Genomic DNA, 23,087 nt, shown 5'->3' on the forward strand with positions numbered 1-23,087 from the left:
ACTAATGTGGTGAAGCTGACCAGACTAAGGACGCTAGCCAGATGAATACGTGGTAGGCAGATTTTTTTTTCCTATTTTCCTCCCCAAAAATTAAGCTGCGTCTTATACTCCGAAAAATACGGCAAGTCCCTGATTAACAGAGCACAGATGTGATACGTTGGGCATCTAATCAGAATGGATGAGTGCCACATAACTTACCAGTTGCTCTAGAGTATACTGGAATCTAGGAAGAGCTCTTGAGTTCAACCAGGTAATTACTACAAAGATACTGTAAGGAAATTGTACACCACTGTGACATCTAGAACTAGAAGATGCAGCAGCTGACAGAACATGCTAGCGAACCCTGTAGTATAAAGCCTCCACCATCTTTGAAGACAGGTGCTGCAATGCCATGAGTGGCATCACAGACTAACACCTACAGTTACTCTAACAATGGACTTCTGTAACCCCACTGTGCTAGCCTCTGTGCTTCCAGGCTGATGTTGCAGAGCAACCATTGTGTCCATTAATCAACTGCACAGCAGAATGTCTTCTTCAAACCCGAAGAACTGCCATACATCCTACCGCTTCCTGCCCTCAACCTTAAGACCATTAAAGAATGAAAAAAGCCTGCACTAAACTGCAATACAAGTTTAAAAAAGAGGACTAAGAGCAATTTTAAATATTGTTACTATTTGCAAGGGCCATACTTTTGTGTTCAAAATAGATGCGAGTTATATTTTAAAATAAGGCTCAGTCTAATTGCCTTCCTTAAGATGTACAGTAATATTCATTAAGTATTGGGAAGTTTGAAAAGTCATTCAAATTTGTATATCTTTAGATGGGCAGTAAAACATCTGTTCTAGACATACAGATTCTGAAAGAGCTTCTCAGATTTTAGTGAATATAGGAGCACTTCTTCCAGGTGGTACTGCTTAATTTCAGGTCATTAGGTTAATCAGATCTTGCTGATGTTTGATTTTATTCTATAATATAAACATTGACTTGGCACATGTCCTTAAGATCTGATTGGATAAAAATGCAAATGTTGCATTGAAAGTAATGTTCCTTCTGGAATATTTTGGTGTCACAGACAGCAAGACAAAGAGAGCCAGCTTTTGAAGAAACTTAATTGAAATGTGTGCTCTTTTTTGTGAGATTCATCTGCTATATTAAAATAGGCAGCTGGCTATAAAATGTAAAATGTAGAGAGATAGAGATAGAGTGGAAGTTTTTTTTTACCTTAATACCGTGCCAAAGGAATAAATCTTCTTTTGCTTTGCCATATTTTAGTGCATTTTAATTAGTATCTCATTAGTACCTATTCAGTAATACAGCCAGATACTGATGTGGTATACAACATTAGAAGTATAATTAATTTCCATTATTGTGCCGGGATTTCTGATTTACATAGTGTGTGTGTGTGTGTGTGTGTGTGTGTGTGTGTGTATCTTGTTTCCCCCAAAATAAGACATCCCCTGATAATAAGCCCAATCGGGCTTTTGAGCACATGGCAATAAGGCCAAACACTTATTTCAGGGTTAAAAAAATAATATAAGATGGCGTCTTATTTTCGAGGAAACACAGTGTACACACACACACACAGAGAGAGAGAGAGAGAGAGAGAGAGAGAGAGAGAGAGAGACAGTTATATACATTTAATAATTTATTAATTTTTAAATTTTTAAAAAGATAAAAACTAACAAGATTAATGAAAAGAAAGCAGAGAAAAATCAAATGGAAAAAGAAAGAATGAAAAGAAATGGAAAGAAGTAATTTTTGATTTTCTTCTTCACAACTGTTAAATAAAATACAAAATTACCTCTTACCTATGGTTACAAAATTAAAAAAAACTCTTACAATGTATTTCTTATGATTTTGGTTTTGATAATTTTTCTGTTTAATGCAAAATGTCGTAAGGGGTAAATTTCTGACTTTCAAGGAAGTGGAAAATAAAGATGGCTGTAAAATAAATACTTTTTTTTTTTTTTTTTTGTAAAAAGGCACATGAGAGAGATTCAGATGGAGCAATAGACACCTTGATTAATCAGATGTTTGTTGTTAATTTTTCACAAGATTATCCACAGCAAATTGTAAATTGTAACAGCTTCAAAGCATTTCAGATGTAAGCCATGGTAGGCTTCATATTATGAGATAGGCTAAAGAATTAATGGAAAGTTAATAAGACATTTTTCTAATAACCAACATTGTTTAGGAAATCAATGCAATATTAGATGATACAGGGACAGAACGAAAAAAAGCTGTATGACAAACTGGATGCAAAATTTTAAAAAATAGTCACAACATAACAATGGGAAGAATTATATATAAAATTCATACCAAGATATAACTTAAATGAAAACTGGTATAAAATGTTTTATATATGTTATATAACTCCATCAATAATATCTGAACAAAAAAATCATACTTATGTTGATTATTTGTTTTAATTAGTTTTTATATTCAGTCTTAATGGTTGGCTTTGTTTAATGCCATTTAGAACCACCCAGAGTCAGTCATATAAATTTGATAAAATAAATACATAATAAACATTGGAAATGCAGTGAAACAGAATGTTTACCATATGTGGTAGAAATACTGGAAACTTGGAAATACTTGAAATATATACAAAGCACGGAGCAAAAAATAAATTGGAATTTAAATTTGAAATGAGAACTTTCTTACTAGGCATAATTTCAGAAAAAAAATCTTAATTTAATGAGGTACATGTTCACAACAGTGATAATAAACGCTGCCCAATACTGACAGATATAATGCTGACAACATCTGACTGGGAATGTAGGCTTGGAGAAGATGAAACAGTAGCAAAATTAGTGTACACACTCACGTTTGCAGACCGGTAGTGAAGGTAAGTGAACACCGCCCCTGGTTAGGAGGGAAAAAATAATCTGAAGCTTAGATTGCAAACTTCCACAAGACCAAGGTGGCCATGGAAATACCTTCTTCTTCACTCCCATCCTTCAAACTCCCCAAAGGGAGACACTAACATAAACCTCATAGAGGGCTCCAGAAGTCATAGGCAACACAGAATTGGATTTGGAAACTAAAAGACAACCAACGCAGTGACTGAAACATTGGCGTAAATCTGCTGAAACAGTTCTCACCTTCAACATTCATACTGCTGTTCCTGTATTGAAAGACAGTCCAAAGTACATTGCAGTGTAATAATCTAGTTTGAAGACAAGGGTATGAGTTTTTTATTTCCAAGATATTCTGTTCCCAAAATAATTGCAACAGCTGCACCATACAATGCTGAGTAAAGTTTGTCTTGTCATAGACTGCTTTTGCTAAGCAAGCAAAAGCCATCAATCCAGAGAGAAAAAGTAAGAAAGGGTTTTTTTGCATAGATGGAACATTCCTTTTAACAAGGGAAAGGAACACAATACAGTTTTTAAGTTCCATGTGCTCTACAGGAAAATATGTTTTTGGATAAGGAAGGATCTACAACTTCTTTCCTTCTGGAAAATTACTCCCTCCCAAACATAGCCTCCTTTTAAAGTTGGATAAATGTTTGTTGTTGTTCAGTTAGGATAGAGAAGTGTTAGAAGCAAGGTAGAGAACTATTTCAAGTCAGGATCCTTTCAAAAGGCTCTTGATCTTCCCTGCTTTACTATATAGAGGACAATCTACTCTTTGATGGTTTTTCCAGGTCCAATTTAACAAGGGTTGTAAGAGAACACTCCATTCAGATAGCTTACAAGTCGCCAGCAGGGTGAATAAACACACATATTATCTGATTATAGTCTTATAGTTGATACTGGTTTATAGTTGATCTGTTTATCTTTTGTCCTTTTTTAAACAGGCCACATCCTTCTTTTTTTGACAGGTAATAGTCCTACTTAAACTGGAGTCAGGTTCTTTTTTTAATTCAACAAATTAAGCAGATGTTCTAAAATCTTCCCAATATTATTGAAGATAGATTCTACTGTCTAATATACGCTTGTCCCTCCTTCATTCAAGGAGAATTCTAGTAGCAGAGTTGCATCTGATCAGGTATCTTGTCTGAAATTTATGATAGGCCAGGTGCCGTAGGGTCATTTCTGCCTCTTCTTTTGAGTGGTGTTTTTGAGGGAAAATCTAGTTTGGTATTTCAGCCATAAAACAGAAGTTCAAAATTGAATCCTTCAAATATAAAAATAATGTGTTTGGCCATAACAAATCTTACCAATTCTTCCATGTAAGTACAGAGAGGAGTAGAGAAACCATTGTGATCTTATTCCAGGCATATTAATATAGGAAAACCTATATTAGGAAAACCTATATTAGGAAAACCCAGTGCTGAAAAACATTCAGTCTTTTGGAGAAAACTGCCAATTGCAGTCTAGAATATCAGAAAAATCTCTCTCCCCAGCCCTTTCTGTCTGTATCTGTGCATGTATATATGCACACACACACACACAAACACAAAGACCAATACTTTAATATTGATTACATTTTTGTTGTATGATCAGTCAATGATGAGCTGCATTTAATGGCATTTGAAATACCAGATCAAGTTTTGTGGTCAGAATTCATGGCTTTGAAATGTACTTGCAGAGCTTTCCCCTAGATACTGTTTTTTTTATCCTCTCAGAGAGTTTTCTACTTTTTCATCTCCTGTTCTAAAACCATTATGTTTTATATTCATGCAATAAAATATAGAGATCTGCCATTATTTTTAGACATTTTTGTTTATGGGAACACAGTATCTAAAATAACTAGCAAAGCTATAAGAAGCATGAAACAAGGATGATGTGACTATGCATAAAATGTGGGGAAGCATTCTAGATATGTACAATGAGCATGGTCACATTGCTGTGTATCACAGAGGAAAAAGAAATCAGAAAAAGATTGTTAAACAGAGCAAGCATAAAATCAAAAGGTAATGAGCAACTAAAATGCCATAAACATCCCTGAATAAATATTATTTGAGAGAAAGATTTTCTCTAAAGCCCACTGAAACTTTTGCTTAATTACTTATGTGATGTGGGTTCAGTCTATTATCTTCATGTTTTGCTTCAGAAAGAATAACAAAACAACAAAAATAAATTCTCCAAAAGAATCAAGACACAAACTTTGAACTATAGTTAAGCCTTTTGTTATTTATTTACAACTCTGTGTTGTTCAGAAGAAAGGCAATAGTTCCCAATATTGCTTTAACAATAACAAAACATGATAAAATAATGTTACAATATCACAATAATTCATTAAAAAGAACTGATGGAAACGGTCTCTGACTCAGATGATTAGTACTCAGTAGAAAAGTACTCAGGGTAAAAGTTCAAAAAAAAAAAGGACAGAATTTCATTGGACCATGTTTTGGCAGTTTAGTTGATAGTTTTCTTGTACTAACTGGTTTGGATTGCATCTCAATCAGCTTAGTCTTTGGCTGAGATTTCTGATAGTTGTAATTCAAAGCATCAGGCAGGGAAATCTTGAGATTTCTTAATGACTTTTGTGAGATTTTTAAAGAAAAACAAGTATTTTTGAACAAAAAAAGAGAACAGATTTTTAATTTCATACAGGGAAATAATTAGATTCTCTTTTGTTGCCGATCTGGGTAACAAAAATCCTGAACAGTATTCCCAGTTACAAATATCTACATTGAAAACAAATTGCAATTCACTTTGTGTCTCTAGAACTGGGGTGAAACCTGATACAATTAAACACGCTCTCCATTTGTTAAAGATTTTAATGTTAAACACACTAAAATAATGTGTTTTAATGGTAAATAATTTAAATAACAGAAGCATCTTAACATAAACTGGCATCACCTTGTTTATGAGTGACAGGCTTAATTTTTTTGGATGGGATGCCATGCAGTATTTCATTGCAGAAAATTATAGAACATTAAGTAGAAAAGGTTCTGTTGCAGATTTCTGAGGAAGATCTAACCAAAGTATGATCTTTCATTATTCCTTCCCTCCTGAGCAAATGTTCTGTGAATAGAAATTTTAAAAAGTAAAAACAAGGTTTATGAGAAGTAGGTAAATGTCATCTGGGGAAATCTGTATAAATTCATAATTAAAATCTTACATAGAGACATCATGTGAGAAGATTGTGAGGGAAAATCAAATTGTGGTAACCACTACATTAATTAAAGCAGAAATTTATTATTAGCTGCCTTGCCTCTTGCTCAGCATTCAACATCATGCAGGGAATAGACTTTGATTTGAGAGGACCACATCGCATTTCAATACTTAGATCTAGTTGAGCTTGTGTCTGAACCAGTGATTGAGAGCTATAACAGTAAGAAGCTTCTACTGTGTGATAAATGCACCCCTACAGAAATAAATTGCTCCCTCTTTAAGTCCTTCCCTACTGCTTCACTCATATTCTTAACAGGATGAGTAGTTGAACCAAAAAAGTGGCTGTTACTTTAAAGAATAAATTAGTTTGACTCTTAACTCAATAATTAAAATGGTTATGGCTATGAGCCTGCAGGGATAATGTACTATTATTATAGTCATTTGTTTCAATTAAATGCTTACTGATTTTACAATACCAGCTGGGCACCTGTGTGAGACAGCTATTACTCTGAACAAGACATCTCAAATTCCACCAGAAATTGTCCCCTCTCCAATGCATTCTACATACAGCTATGACAGTTTCTTAGAAACAGAAGCAAATTGAATGGTAACAAGGATTGTGTGTGTATGTATACATCTTTTTTGTCCAATGTAAAATAATGAATTTGATAAGGGTGGTACATTTCTATTTAAGAAGAATTAATTATAAACTATATTATGGAGAATCTTCCCTTTGAAACAATTCCACCTTCTCCTGATAGCAATTCAAATAGCTTTTTAAGGGAAGTCTTTGTATATCCTTTGCCACAATTCCAGGGGGCATATAGCAGAATTTCTTTGTAATTTGTTAACATTGTGATTTTTGCTCCGGTGAGTTGCTGATTTGAATTGGCTGTAGCTCTTGGTTTACTAAGGAAGTAGAAATATAAAATGGTTGATCAAGCTTGACAGATCAGAATAGGGTGTGTTTTTTTCAGAGAGAAAGTAGACATTAGTTATTGCTTTAGAAAAACTGTGTCATTTTTTCTGCTGTTAGGTTACTTCTGCACTAGTTTGGGAAATAAATCATTCTCCAATGTTCTAGTACTGTTATGGTTCTTTTACTCTGAATGTTATTTTTCTCATGCAGATGAGTTATAAGATATGACCCTAAAGCATTGTCCTGGGCAGAGGTTAGGAAGATGCAGAAGCATTGTTGTCTAACCCAAAAAGACTTTACTTAAGGCCAATCATGCACCTTGAGCAGTACTTGGTACATCAGTCCAGAAGTCAAAGCCAATGGAGTCAGGGTCATCGAGGCAATAATATCTATCTGGGTCTACCTAGAACAGTAGTTCTCCAAGTATGGTTTGTGCATCCCATGAGTCTATAATAATAATCAGGTCCACAAAGTCAAATAACTTTTAAAATTTCTTATTTTTAATTTCTAATATAATAAATATCGATAGATATAACCTACATAAACCACGGACCTTTGGTCGTTTTTATGAATGTAAAGGAGTCCTGACACCAAAGTGTTTGAGAACCTCTGATCTGGAAGAAATGGCCCTTACTATTTCAATGCTGATTTATCGTGTGTGTGTGTGTGTCTCTGTCTGTGTGTGTGTGTGTGTGTGTGTGTGTGTGTGAGAGAGAGAGAGAGAGAGAGAGAGGGAGGGAGGGAGGGAGAGGGAGAAAAATTTCCACTTAGTTGTTAACTATTCTTTGTCATCTGTAGCACATATAGTAGCTTAATCATAGTCTGAGGCTAAAGTATAATAAAAAAATACAGAGTGTTAACAATGTTAATTAGTGTATTGGATAAAGCATATCAGGTGCCCAATCCAAGCCAAGTGTGGTTAGCTGGAATCTTTCTACTGATATTAATGGGGCTGGATTGACTTTATACTCATTTCTGAAAATTTTCATAATAAATTTTCTGCACAGGTCTCATATCCATAATTACATTCCTGGACTAGTTCTGCTCTGCTGCATAAATAATATGCACTTTAAAGAAAAAATATGATTACATATTTAATGGATAAATGGAGGCGTTGTGGTCTACTGGCTTCATAATAAGATTTTTTTTAAAAAAATCTTAATATAGTGTTTGCCCAAGAGACTAATGTAACTGTAGATGGAAATGATCTTTTAGATTTGTTTAAAACTCAACACATTACATTAATATATCTTTCAACAATTATAAAAAATGAATGAAAAATAAGGAGAATGCATTATTTTTCTTACTAGCTGGCCAATCATCTTTAACCTTTAACATCCTCATGAAACAGATGCAGTCTAAAGAGCTCTAAGAAATGTTTAATTTTACATGTAATTAGAACTTATTAGAGAAAGTTGGCAGTGTAATATTAGTTTCTTTTTTTAAGGATTTCATTGGATGCTAGAAAAGTAGATATGATCATTTTCTTTTTGCTTCTTTTAGAATGGTATAAAGCATTTTAGAACAGTTTCTGCACAACTTATTAAATAAGAAACAAATGCTTTCCCCTGCAAGTGATCTAGAAAATGTCCTTTGTATCGTGACCTTTTTTCCAGAAGCTGCAGGAGAAGCCTGTATGCAAACAGCTGATCGTGTGGATTTTGACATTATAATCTGATTCATATAAATGTATAGTTCTCGGATTCTCTGTTGGGAGCTTAATCTGGAAGCTAGTTTAGGAACAGGCATTGTTTTTGAGATAATTTGAGTTGGCATTAAAATTCTTTGCTGTTGTTCATTCGCACATTAAAATCATCAGCTCATGTTGTCATCATTAAGTCATGTGGACAGATTCCTGTGAACAAGTCCTATAAAACAAACCTGCTTGTCATTCAACTACAGAATTCTACATTCAGCTTTTTGGAGGACAAATAGAAATGGATTGAAAATGTGATGCATTCTAAAAAGTATATTGAATTCTCTTATTTATTTAACAGAACTGACAAGAACAGCTCTTACAAAACCTTGCCAGCTTCCCACTCTTAAGCTCCCTCCCTGTGTCTTTTGAACATCTGAGCCCTACATGCTGTCTAATGCTGTAGAAAAGCTCTTGATTCCTGACCTGTAGCAGTAAATCTGCTTCTGCATTTGGATTTATTTCTGCTGAAGCCTACAGAGCCCTTCGAGTTCTTCCCTACATTTCTTACTTTATGAGCTGCTAATGGAGTTGGCAGGAGTCCTCTGCTAATGAGAGATTGCACCTCAGTGGGCTTATTGGAAATGAAAATTGTTAATAAATAAAGTCTTGAGTCTTTAAAGTCATGTTAACATTAATCAGATTAATATAAAAAGTGGGAGGGGAGAGTCTGGCAAAAGCTTAAGACAGTATTTGATTACTCTCCTGCTGGTTTCCACTGGGTCTCAATTGATAGTATCTAAGTATCTGGATTAATTTTATTTCCAAAACAAGCGAAGAGCAGTTGTATTTCAGTGCTCTGGCCTTTTTTTTAACAAGTCTCCCCCCCTTTTAAAAAAAGTTAGCAGTTAAAGCAGAATGAAAGTGATAAGCCACTATTTCTGAGCATCTTATCTCTTATTGAAGGAGAACTAAGCAACAATAGACTCTTGTGGACTTTGTTGGAGGTCACATTTTGTTCTTTGGATATCGCAGAAATGACTTACTCTTTTTGCTTCCCTAATTCACTAATATCAATTTTCATTAACATTAGTGTTGTGTTCCTTTTATAAAGTATTTTTTAAAATTGTTATCCTATTTAAGTTTGATATTCTACTAACCCTGCCCTTAGCATGGATGACTAGGTATCCCCAATGAAAAGAGCATAAGATGGTGACAATTTGAATATTTGGACCCTTCTGCAAAGCCATACTGGAGTCAGCCCTCAAAACTTCTGCAATCATTTTTACCACTGTGCTAGTGTTTTTCCTTTTATGTCCCATGTTGGGGAAAATGGGTAGTAAGGCACTACAGCATTTTGATTCAAGAAATAGGAAAGCAGGATGAGGTTGAATACCACCTACAACAGGATCAAACTAATAGTTAACTGGCTCAGCTTCTTGAGTTCTACCCAAATCCCAAACCTTGCTTGTGGAAAGGGGTCTTGGTTTACCCCTTATATCTAGTTTTTAAGAGTAAATTGTCTCTGAATGTGAAGATTCTATGCATAGCTACAATAATGCTGCATAACTAAATTTAACTACTAAAGCAAATAAATAGATAAAGATTCAGGTGAAGAGCAGCCTCATGAAAAGTTTATAATACAACAACATTCTAGATGCCTATTTTCCTTTGGTTTTCCAAGTTTGTTTCAATTCTTAAAAGTATTAAAACATTTACAGGAAGCCAGAATAAGTTTGTTTTGAAGGACAGTAAGGCATAACAGTAAGCATCATAAAATATGATAGAAAAAAGAAACCTAATAATAATAATGTACCCAATATGATTTTGGTCATAATTACTGACTACGTTACCATGGGCTTGAAATGCATGAATGAAAACAGTTTCAGCACACACTAAAAGTTTTTAAGAGGAATACCAAGAATTTTAAGAAAATAGATTTGAGGAAACCAACAGAACTGAATGGTTTTTGAAATGGGAGCTCCATACATAAGCATTAGGAAGGAAAAACAGTGTTTAGATAGTAAAGTTATCATAAGGGATATATAAGAGCAGAAAATTATAGACATTCTTGATGGACTTCAGAGATAAGTTTAAGTTGGATCTGAAAAACAAATTAAGGAGCAACATAAATGAACAAATTAATGAAGATAGGCAAATGTGTCTTTAAGAGGCCAGAGAATAATTGATTGCAGTAATTAGTGGGAAATAATAAAAGATAAATAAAAATAAAGTATAAAGGGAAAATGTCATGTGTATAGCAGGTGGGTGGCAGTACTGTTCACCAGTGGAGATGAGGAGCTATGAAGAAAGCTGATGAATTTGGTTTTTGAATGTTGCATTTTTCAGGACTGATCAAATGTGAGAAATTGAAAGCAGGTAATAGAAAGAAAGACTGAACAAAAGCAACTTTTCTGAAGACACTTGCTAGAATCCAAAAGCTCTTCTTCAAATATACTTTGTCCTTAATGTTTTATCTGTGTTTTTTAAATATTTTAATACTTAAAGTCATGGATTTGGTGAACAGATCCAAAAGCATTTAGAAAAAAAATCCTTAAGTGACCTTCCAACAAAAAAATGGAAAAGCAGAGGAAGACTTTTGCTCCATAGAAATTTTAAATGAGAGGCTAAATTAACAATTAGAAAACCTAAAACAAAATCAAAGAAGCTTGGGAAAGAAGGCAGTCAAATAAAAGATTCCTCAGTAATTTCAGCCAAAACATAATGATCAAGGAGACAAGGACAGGAATTCTTGAACTTGGCAATGAGTCAGCTATCAATGATTTGAGAGCATCTGAACCAACAGTGATGTAATATTTCAGAAGACCGTGAGATAAAAAATTATAAACAGCAACAAAAGGCATCATGTGAAAGTATAAAAGGAAAACAGTTGAGAGGTTTAAAAAAAAAGCAAAGGGAAAACATTAATTATTAAAATGAAGCAAAAATAAAGTATGGGCACTTTCAGATCTTCTGGTACTGTTATTAACAAAATTCCAAGTTTGTGCACATGCACACTTGCAATTCTGGATATTACAGTCCCAATATATCTAAAGGAAGCTGAGATGGAGAATATTGAATTGTAAGAAAGTGATAAATTGCTTATATGGCAGGAGATATAATGAAGGAGGAGATAGTCACCACGAATATAATGCATGTGGAGAGATTAGATTAGGACAACAGAGTTTACTACAAAAATCCATGGGGACTAGCTTTATATTCAGTGCAGTTTCCAATCTTTGACAACGGATATCTTCAGTCATTTTAAGGAGATTGTACAAGAAACCAGAAGTATAGTATTCTGAGTATAGAGCAAACACATTCCTAAACCAGCTTGCTTCAGACTGCCTGAAACTAGCTAGCTACCCTTGCTTGCTTGCTTGCTAGATAGATAGATAGATAGACAGACAGACAGACAAAAATTATTGGCCATATGGTAACTCTGGACAGCTTACAGTTAAATCTTAATTAAAACATAAAATGTTAAAATCAAACCTTACAACCAAAGACACCTAGGGACGGCGGGGACAGAGTGGAGAGGAAATGGGATCTGTTGTTACTCAATCACCTCCTATAATGATAGATGTAACTTTATTTTTCTCCTATCTAATGCAAACACTACCAGTAAGATTTTTTTTTCCAAAAAAGGGTTAATTTCAAACCCTTTGTCCTACAACAGTTTGAAAATGAGTGAGTTTGGTAGTCCTTGTCATGAGCATTCCATTTAAGGAAATATGTTCCTGTTGAAACATTAACTATTGCAGCTGTATTTGCATCAGTTGATGTTTTCTCCATGTAAGCTCAACATTCCAAATTTCAAAAAGAACATGATTTAAAAAAAATTCTTCAATGCAGATTTGAATTCTTCATTTGACTAATAAAAATGTATTTGAAGCTGACATGCCTTTTTAAAATTGACAGTAGTGTATTTTATTTTCCATTGAAAATACTTTAAAATAAATATTTTAATTGAGAATTGTATAAGAAATCCTGTCCTGTAAACAAAATATTTTATTTCCTTATACCTGCTCTTTCCAACCTTTTTTAATTTTTTGTTTTCAGGTTTCCAGCTTTTTCAGGTTTTACATATGAAAAACTTTTCCCCCCCCAAATTTTAGTATTATTTTAGGAAAACTGAACTGCAAAAAACTTTGTTCTCCTATATCAATTTATTTAGTCATTTGTTCATTCATTTATTTATTGGCTTTCTATGCCCATCTTACTAATACAATGACTTTGGACAGTTTATAATATAGTAGAAGTTTAAAAAATTAAAACAGAATAAAACAATTAAAATTAAAAACCCAGATGATGTGTAGCCTTGAGGAAAGAATTTTCTCTATGCTGTCAGCCAGTCCCAAGGTAATGGGCCCCTGTCAGGTCCTCAGGCAAGTGGCAGAGCCAACTTTTTAGGCTCTTACCAAAGGCCAAGAATGCGGGGGCATATCTCACCTGTGATGGGAGAATTTTGCAGAGGGCAGGAACCACAGCAGAAAAGATTCTTATCCTGCCAGATGAAATCCTTAGGCCGAGCGGATCTGAAGTAGGCCTTTCCCCCTGGAACAAACGGGGTGGGTTAATCCCAATGGGATAAGGCGATTCTTGGATTCCTTGCCATAACATGCCATAACATCCAAGGTGTTGCCAACACCTTGGATTAGACCCACTGGCAACCAGTACAGTTCGCATAACAGTGGCATAACATACACCACTCAAGGGCCCCCCAGAACAGTCTACATCGCTGATTTTGTACCAATTGTAGTTTCCAAATACTCTTCAAGGGTAGCTCCATGTAGAGCATGTTGCAGTAATCCAACTGGGAGATGACCAGGGCATAAGTGACAGTGAACAGGGTCTGATGATCCAGGAAAGGATACAACTGGCACACAACATGAAGTTATACTAAGGGCCTCCTAACCATGACTGTCACCTGTTCTTCTTATAATACTGTAGAATATTGTATATTTTTGGACACATTTGTAGTTTCCATCTGTACATATATGGCTAATTATTCAAGAATTAATCTCTTCATTGTTGTTTCCATCATATGATAACATTTTATGATTTTCTTTTTTGATCATGAAAATAGGGCTATCTTGCTGAAAAATACAGTAAAGTATGCAAACAAATTTATATGACCCTATTATGAAAAGCAAAGTACAACTAGCAAATCCGCTGCATGTTGCAATGAGGTCTCCCCCCTTTCCTATTTCCAAACTCTGATATTTGGGAGTCAGAATACCGCATGACCTAGTTCAAAATAACTGCTAATACTGCTGATTAATGTCAGATTAGCACAGGATTATAGTGTTAGCCCATTGTAACAGCTCTGCTGTAAGGCATATGGCATTTGAATTCAAGGGATGCCTTAATTTGCCAAGGATTACCTGTAGGAGAGTGTTAGCACATGAGAAAATGTTCAGCAATAAATTAATATTAAAAATGTAGTGCAATTTTATCTAAAATACATTGTTGGATATTCTGCAAGGTAAAAATAAAGCTAACATAGGAGTGTTTAATATGATGGAAACAGTTCTGTTACAAGTTAAGGGTAATTTTTTTCCCAGCATCAATCACTTTCCAAAAGTGACTGATACCTTGGTAACAACCATGCCCAACTTGTATCATCATATAATTTTGATAAGATAATAAATACAATTTAATTTAAAAGTAATATTCTCCTAACTCAGATCCAGGAGATGGTCCACTCAGATGCTACGTCCTATGAGTCCAACCATCAAGTTCCCCTGATCAATCGACCAGGGATGTTAACCAGTCACATGAGTGCCCTCAGCCAGTCACAGCTGATTTCTCAGATGGGTTTGAGGAGCGGTGTTACACATGGTTCCCCATCACCCCCTGGAAGCAAATCTGCTACACCATCTCCCTCCAGTTCTACTCAGGAAGAGGAGACAGAATCACATTATAAGGTACGTGCAGCCATGCCTGTTTTGACAGACATAGAGACAGACAGTGACAGGCAACCTACAATGGCAGAAATAATGAACTGCACCTAGAACAAAGGCATTCAGCCTTTCCAAGAGAGATATATACAAAGAGAGAGAATAACTTTTTTTTAACCCATCTGAAAAGAACATTTCTTAGCAAAAGAATTGGAAGAGATATCAGGATTACAAATTGGTGTACAAATTATATCAGACATTGAGGTGTTATATTGATGCATATAGAACAATTAAATGCAACAAAATATTTGCTTTCTAAATATTTTCCATCTTGCTAAAAATGCTAAGTATATTATTTTGTACTACCCTTCCAGGTTAAGATTCTGAAATAAAAGTATGATTTATCACATACAACTATTAAATTCCACAGCTGAAAATGTTTTTGGTACAGGCAAAAATTTCATATTTGGAGAATGAAAATAGGAAAGCATAAATATTCAGCTGGGATTTTAATTAAATAGCTTGCCAGGTCATTATCAGAACGAAATAACAGAAAATGTTTTCACTATAGTTAAACCTAGATAGGAGGGATTATAAATTGTTTAAAGCAGATGATTTTGCTTTTGATAAATATATGCTGAATATGTTGTAAGGATGTAAAGAATGTGTGCATGTTAACATAGCAATTTGTATGAAGAAACATGTTTTTATATTGGATGCCTTGCTAAATGAATATTCATAATTATTTTGTCTTTGAAAATAAAGTCTTGCTAAATACATTTACATATTACCCATCATTTTTTTAAAGCCCAAGTCATAGCAGAGTAGCTGTAGCATTTTTTTAAAGGATGAAGACTCTACATTGTGAAGGAGAGGCAGCTGTTTTACGTTTCACCAAATGGAGAATCTCCTGAAGCTCATACCAAGATGAGCTAGCCATGAGAACTTGACTGGTAGATCTACTGCTTCCAATGAAGGGGATCATGAGACAGGGGGATGAATCTTCCTTCTCCCTCAAGTGATCAGTCATCCTGGGCCAACTGTGTTGAGATCTATACCTCAGGGCTGCTGGCAGACAGGGGCTATTCCTTTCTTTCTGCTGTCCTTCGTTTTACCATGTTATTCCGCCACTCCTCTGTAGCAAGTGATGTCCTGATATATATTGTATGCTATACAATTTGTATGCTATATATATTTCCTAATTGGTGGCATGTGACAGTCTTGGCTTGAAATGTTGTCTCTATGAAAGATCATAACATGCTGAGCGTGAGCATGGTTGGAGTAGAACTGGGCTTTGCTTGTGTTTTTTGAACGGTATGCAAACTCTGCCAGTATCATTTTTACCATTAGAAGAGAATGTGTATGTTTCACGATATGATTAAAATAGTTAAGTTGGTCTACATTATCTCTATCTTATTAAAAATGATGAGAAGTGCAGATTAATATCTGTGTGCTCATCTCATGGTAATAATAATAATTATTATTATTATTATTATTATTATTATTATTATTATTATTATTATTATTATTATTATTATTATTATTATTTAATTTTTATACCGCCCTTCTCCCGAAGGACTCAGGGCGGTGAACAGCCAAGTAAAAACAATACAATATATTACAATAAAAACTATTTAAAAAACTTATTCCATATGGCCTAAATTTAAATATAAAATACATAATATAAAAATAAACCCCATTTAAAACGAATTAAAAACCCCTATTAAGCCCCTATTAAGAATAGGTACATCTTCAGCTCGCGACGAAAAGTCCGGAGGTCAGGAAGTTGTCGAAGTCCTGGGGGAAGCTTGTTCCAGTGGGTAGGTGCCCCCACCGAGAAGGCTCTCCCCCTGGGGGTCTCCAGCCGACACTGTTTGGCTGACGGCACCCTGAGGAGACCCTCTATATGGGAGCGTCGGTCGGTGGGAGGCATGTGGTAGCAGAAGGCGGTCCTGAAGATATCCCGGTCCTATGCCATGGAGCGCTTTAAAGGTGATAACCAACACCTTGAAGTGCACCCGGAAGACCACAGGTAGCCAGTGCAGTCTGCACAGGATTGGTGTTATATGGGAGCCATGAGTAGCTCCCTCTATCACCCGCACAGCTGCATTCTGGACCAACTGAAGCCTCCAGGTGCTCCCCAAGGGGAGCCCCATGTAGAGAGCATTGCAGTAGTCCAGGCAAGAAGTGACGAGGGCATGAGTGACCGTGCATAAGGCATCCCGGTCTAGAAAGGGGCGCAACTGGCGGACCAGGCGAACCTGGTAAAATGCTCTCCTGGAGACGGTCACCAAATGATCTTCAAAAGACAACCGTCCATCCAGGAGAACACCCAGATTGCACACCCTCTCCATTGGGGCCAATGATTCGCCCCCATCAGTCAGCCGTGGATGCAGCTGGCTGTACCGGGATGCCGGCATCCACAGCCACTCAGTCTTGGAGGGGTTGAGCTTGAGCCTGTTTCTCCCCATCCAGACCCGCACGGCCTCCAAACACCAAGACAACACTTCGACAGCTTCATTGGGGTGGTCAGGGGTGGAAATGTACAGCTGGGTGTCATCCACGTACAGTTGATAACTCACCCCAAAACCACTGATGACCTCACCCAGCGGCTTCATATAGATGTTGAACAGGAGAGGCGAGAGAACCGACCCCTGTGGCACCCCACAAAGGAGGCGCCTCGAGGTCGATCTCTGCCCCCCTGCCAACACCGTCTGCGATCGGTCGGAGAGATAGGACAAAATCACCAAAACACGGTGCCTCCCACTCCTAAACTCCCCAACCGTCGCAGCAGGATACCATGGTCGATGGTATCGAAAGCCGCTGAGAGATCTAGGAGAACCAGGGCAGAGGAATAACCCCTATCCCGGGCCCTCCAGAGGTCATCCACCAACGCGACCAAAGCTGTCTCCGTGCTGTACCCGGGTCGGAAACTGGACTGGAACGGGTCTAGATAGACAGATTCATCCAGGTACTGGGGTAACTGATGTGCCACCACACTCTCAACAACCTTCGCCACAAAGCGAAGGTTGGAGACCGGACGATAGTTACCCAAAACAGCTGGGTCCAGGGAGGGCTTCTTGAGGAGGGGTCTCACCACCGCCTCTTTCAAGGCGGTGGGAACAACACCCTCCCCCAAGGAAGCGTTGACAATTCCCTGGAGCCAGCCTCGTGTAACCTCCCGGGTGGCCAGCACCAACCAGGAGGGACACGGGTCCAATAAACATGTGGTGGCATTCAGCCGTCCCAGCAACCTGTCCATGTCCTTGGAAGCCACAGGATCAAACTCCTCCCAGATGGTCTCAACAAGACTAGCCTCCGTCACCTCACCCGAAACTACCCAATTTTGGTCCAGACCATCCTGAAGCTGAGCGATTTTGTCAAACAGATACCTGCTGAAATCCTCAGCACAACCCTGTAAGGGATCATCGCACCCCCCCTGGTGAAGGAGGGAGCGAATCACCCTAAACAGGGAGGCTGGGCGGTTCTCTGCTGACGCAATGAGGGTAGAAACATAGGCCCGCTTGGCCTCCCTCAATGCCACTAGATAGGTCTGGGTGAAAGACCTAACTAGTGTACGGTCAGCTTCAGAACGGCTGGACCTCCAAGCGCTCTCTAGGCGTCTTCTCTGGCGCTTCATCTTCCTCAGCTCCTCAGAGAACCAAGGAGCTGGTTGAGACCTACGCTGGGTCAGAGGCCGCAAAGGCATGACACGGTCCAAGGCTCCTGCCGCGGCCTGTTCCCAGGCCGCAACAAGCTCCTTGGCCGAGCCGTGGGCCAGATCGTCAGGGAACGGCCCAAGCTCCATCAGGAATCTCTCCGGGTCCATCAGTTGCCTGGGACAGAACGCATTGGTCCCATCTCCCTGCAGTGTTAAGCGGCGGTCCGAAAGTCCAGACGAAGGAGAGAGTGATCTGACCATGACAAAGGTTCAGTGACTAATTCTCATACTTCCAGATCACTCAACCACTGTCCAGAGACAAAAATCAGATCCAGTGTGTTTCCCCCAACGTGGGTGGGGCCGTCAACTAATTGGGTCAGGTCCATGCCGTCATGGAGGCCATGAACTCCTGAGCCGCCGTTGATGACATACCAGCTGATGGCAGGTTGAAGTCCCCCACGACCATAAGCCTAGGGGTATCAACCGCCATCCCGGCTATCATCTCCAGCAACTCAGGCAGGGCTGTTGTCACGCAGCAAGGAGCCAGGTATGCGATCAACAAGCCCACCTGCATCCTACGCCCCCACTTCACGTAAAGGGATTCACAACCGGCTATCTGAGGTACAGTGGCCTCCGTCGGCTCTAGACTGTCTTTAATAACCACCGCCACCCCTCCACCCCTACCTTGGGCCCTCGGCTGATGAAATGCCCGGAAACCTGGTGGGCACATCTCCACCAGGGGCATCCCTCCTTCAATGCCCAACCAAGTCTCCGAAATGCCCATAAGGTCCGCAGCTCCCCCCTGTATAAGATCATAAATCAGGGGGGCTTTATTTACTACGGACCTGGCATTGCATAACATCAGCCAAAGGTCCAAGCCCTGAGGAGACTGGCCACTCGGGGAACGGGAAAAGTCTGAGGGGCCGGAGCGCGCAATCGCTTTTAAACAGCAAGTGCACACCCCCTGAACATGATACGGCCCCCCACTTCCGCCATATCTGCCTCTCCCACTTACCGAACTGATGGAACAGCCCTCTGGAATTGGAACAAGAAGCTTCCCCTTTACCTCCGGACCTGATGAAATATCGCCGCGAGCAATCGCAAGAACTGACTCCCTCCCCAACAGGTTTCCCCCGATACCCGTTTTTACCCTCCCACCCCTTAAAAATTGTTTATCTAAAAAATCCCATAGGTTCTTTTTCAACGCATGCCATCTATCTGGGTCCCAAAACCCGTCATTGAGATAGGCCCTCGATAACGTGGAGGGCCATTGCTGCAAAGTGGAGGACCCTCGCAGATGATGGAGTTCAGCCGAAGAATAAATCATATCTCGAATCAGACATAAATGGCGCATAGATGAAATGTGTCTCTCATCTGTAGAAGATGGTAAAGCAGTCATATTTGGGTCGATGACATAAGACCCACAGATGGTAAAAACGATGGACATTCTCACATGGAATCCTCTTTCCAGATGTTAAAATAGTCGGTGCCAGCATCCTCCCCCTATAAACACCACACGCCCAAAAGGGTATGCAGGAGAGGAGGGGGAGGAACCAAGGATAGGGCTGATCTTAACCTGGACTAGCCAAAAAGCTAACTCGAAGCCCACGCATGATCTTATAGCGATCCTAATAGGTAGCCACCAGCTACCCCCATCCACACTCCAGAATTCCAAAAGGGGGGGGAGACTAGCTCCAGAATCTAAACTCCCCAAGTCAGAGTCCTGAGTCTTGGGGGGGGGAAGAAAGGAAAATCCACGGAGAAATAAATAGTCCATCGCCAAATCACAGCAGAAACAACCCGGCCCGAGGCAGTCCATCCAGTCCAGAAAGTGTCCAAGGAAAAGGGAATGAGGAGGATAGAGTCTACTGCCGTTTCCACCACCGGAAAGGCTCCGACGCCGTCCAAATCCACAACAGACGTCCTCACCATCACCGTCACGGCCACGGCCATGCCCCCCCCACAGCGATCCCCATTCCATAAAGGACCTCGCTGGGACTCCACGATGTATTTCCGCCGTTCCCAGCGAAGAGTAGAGGCTGGGTGAAACCCTCGTCACTACCATCGCTGCCGTCAGGCCCCCCCCCCCGCACCGCAGTAAAAAGTTCGAAACCAAGCTGCCGGGAGAGTAGGCCGGAATAGGCCGATGTAGGCCGGAACGCCAGCCGGGAGAATAGGCCGGGGAAAACCGGAACGCCGCCCCGCCCCGCACAAAGATGGCCACCTCCATTTCGCTGCCGTTCGGCTCCTGGCTCGGTGCTCGGCAGCCACGGAACTCTCAGGGGTGAAAAACCCCTCTCGTGGCTGCCGGGACGATCTAGTACCCGGCCAGGAAACCCAGGCAGCCCAGGACGTCCGCAGGCTGCATCTACAGCCAGAGACAATGCAGCCTTGCCGCTCCGAGAGCCGGTTAGTCGTCCATCTTGGACATGCGCAGAACCCCAACCCCAACCCCATATGATGATCATAATGTGTGGAAAACAGCAGCTTGTTATATTAGTGTGGTGAGTGATCAAGAGCATAATGAAATGAAATAGAAAGAACGTAGCTATATTATGTATCAGAAATTAGGACAAAGGGTAAAATTGCAATAGATTGAATAATCTTTGTATGATGTTGTGCAGTGAAATGATGAATAACAAAAGGGAAGGTATAGGTTTAATCTGAAAAAGCTGTACTGTATGTTTGGCAATAGAAATGATGTTATATAGACCAGCTACCCCCTTGGCAACTTTAAGACTTGTGGACTTCAACTCCCAGAGTTCCTCAGCCAGCTTTGTAGACTGTTGTGGATATAGCTGAAAGTAGGAATTCATAAGCTGATGAAGGTTGCATGTTATACAACCAGTTAATGGGGAAATGGAATAAGCAGTGATTGGTTTTAGGAAAAATTATGTAACATCCTGAATGAATGTGCTTCAAGGGAAAATTATTTTGTCAGATGACATGACTAGATGCCTGGGAATGAGACAAAAGTATACCCAAAAATAATGAACCACTCAGAAACCCAGGAACTGTAATTGTTTAATGTATTGGCTTAGATTTTTCCTTTAAAAAAGATGATTTAAGCATGTCTGTTCATATGTACATATAAGAAAGGAAAATATAAATGTAAAAGTATGTTTGATTTATTTATGATTAAACGCTTAAAGAACTAATTAAGGAAACAAATGTGATGAGAAGCTCTGTAGAAGTTTATATACTGTATAATGTTTGTGTGTGTGTGTGTGTGTGTGTGTGTGTGTGTGTGTGTGTAGAGTTGCCTAAAATAGAATGAAAATAATTATGCTAAATTATGCTGTATTTGTTAGTATCCAGTAAAAAGAAAGTAAAAATATTGTAAGAATATTGAAAAATGGTACATTTATAAATATGATGTTCCTGGACATATATTAACCTAGTATGGCTGTTTGATTTGTTATATGGCCAGATTTGTTACTTATAGGAATATTAAAACATTAAAAAAAATAATAAAAAAGAAGAGGTAAAGTAAACATGTAAGTAAAGAACTGAGTGGTAAATAAATGTGGACTGTGTGATGTATCAAAAGGTTTCTTGGGTTGGGTTGGTTATATTGAGACAATGAACCTTTGCAACTTGAGACAATTAAGTTGAGTAAGAATTAAATGAAAGAAGAATGAATGGGGCAAGAAAGCCATGGTTGGATGAAATCTGAAAATCTTAAAAATACAGTAGTAGAGGTAAGGAGCTTGAAGAACTCAAGGCCTTTCTGCGTGGTCTAATTGTATATGGACATAGTAGAACAAATATATGTGCAAGTGTAATGAACAGTGTTTATGTACACTAAATTTACCTATATTCACTATTTTCTTATTTGCTATGTTTCTTTGTTTATTGATTTTTATTTCACTTCTACACTTTGGATAATGTCTCCATTGAAATACTGTAGCTTGAGCATCTTCAGAGCAAAGCTATCAATAGCTAACATTAGCCTTTCATTTGAGAATAAGAAAGAGAAGACGTTTCAGGAATTCCTAGTTTTGCTTTGTCTCCTTGAAGCTAACTAGATGCTGGCAGTAGTTGAAATCCAGCAAAGAGTCTGCTTAAATGTAAATAGGGATAAGATTTATGTTATGTGTATGGGTTCAAGAATATATACATACAGACTGTATCACAATGATAAATAGGATATTCCAAGGAAGAAAAGTAATAACATATTTTCCACACAATAATGAAGCATAAAGATATTTCTATGAAACAAAAAAAATAGTGAAGGTAATTGTATGGCTGTGAACCTTTGTCATTGAGAAAGAATAAATAAGAAAAGAAAGATACACTTGTTTGAATTATGGATTTGGAAATAGTTTCAAAGAGTACCATGGACTGCAGGAAGAATCAATCACTAGTGAATGGCTTCCTTAAGGTAATAGCCAACTATTAGAAATTCACAGTTTTCGGGCATGTATGATAGATGAAAAACAAAAGGAAAATAAAAAACTATTAGAGAAGGTTGAGAGAATGGCAGATAAGGTAGATAAATAGGTTCAAGTAAATTATAGGAGTGTTGTTACTAGGTCAGATCACTTTACACAAGTAATAATTTGTTCATGTGATTACTAGGAATCATGATCAGAGACACTTAAGAAAAATAAGTATGAGATTGATCCCCAAGTGGCCAGAATTCCCAACCACACATTTGAAAGCTTTTATGGAAAGCGGATTATATGTGTCACCTGCACTAGGTAGACCAAACTCGTAAATCAGATTCACTTCTTTTATTGTGATTGGCTACAGTAACAGAATCTTGGAAATCTGATTGTGCTGTGCCTCCTTCTCCTTCTTATAGTTCATTGAATTAGGGGAACATCTGCCTGAGTTGCTTCTGAATATTTTTTCATTGTGGATTTTAAAAATGCTTCAGCCCCTTTTGCCTAGATAACAGTTCCTGCTTATCTCCATCAAGGTCATCTTCCTTATTCTCAATGTATGTCAGTTAGGA

The 23,087-nt window shown here is 38.3% G+C and overlaps 1 protein-coding gene across 4 annotated transcripts in view; it reads left to right on the forward strand.

Annotated features, from left to right (window-relative positions):
* Positions 1-23,087, forward strand: part of TOX2 (TOX high mobility group box family member 2) — a 264,272-nt gene that overhangs the window by 199,091 nt on the left and 42,094 nt on the right. For 3 of the 4 annotated variants that reach the window (XM_058175389.1, XM_058175390.1, XM_058175388.1), the window contains one exon: positions 14,254-14,493. The exons of the other annotated variant lie outside the window; for it this stretch is intronic. In XM_058175389.1, the coding sequence (XP_058031372.1) occupies positions 14,254-14,493 (240 nt within the window). The remainder of the gene's footprint in view (positions 1-14,253; positions 14,494-23,087) is intronic. 4 annotated transcript variants of the gene reach the window in all.

Source organism: Ahaetulla prasina, chromosome 3, assembly GCF_028640845.1.
Source record: "Ahaetulla prasina isolate Xishuangbanna chromosome 3, ASM2864084v1, whole genome shotgun sequence".
NCBI classification, from domain to species: Eukaryota; Metazoa; Chordata; class Lepidosauria; order Squamata; family Colubridae; genus Ahaetulla; species Ahaetulla prasina.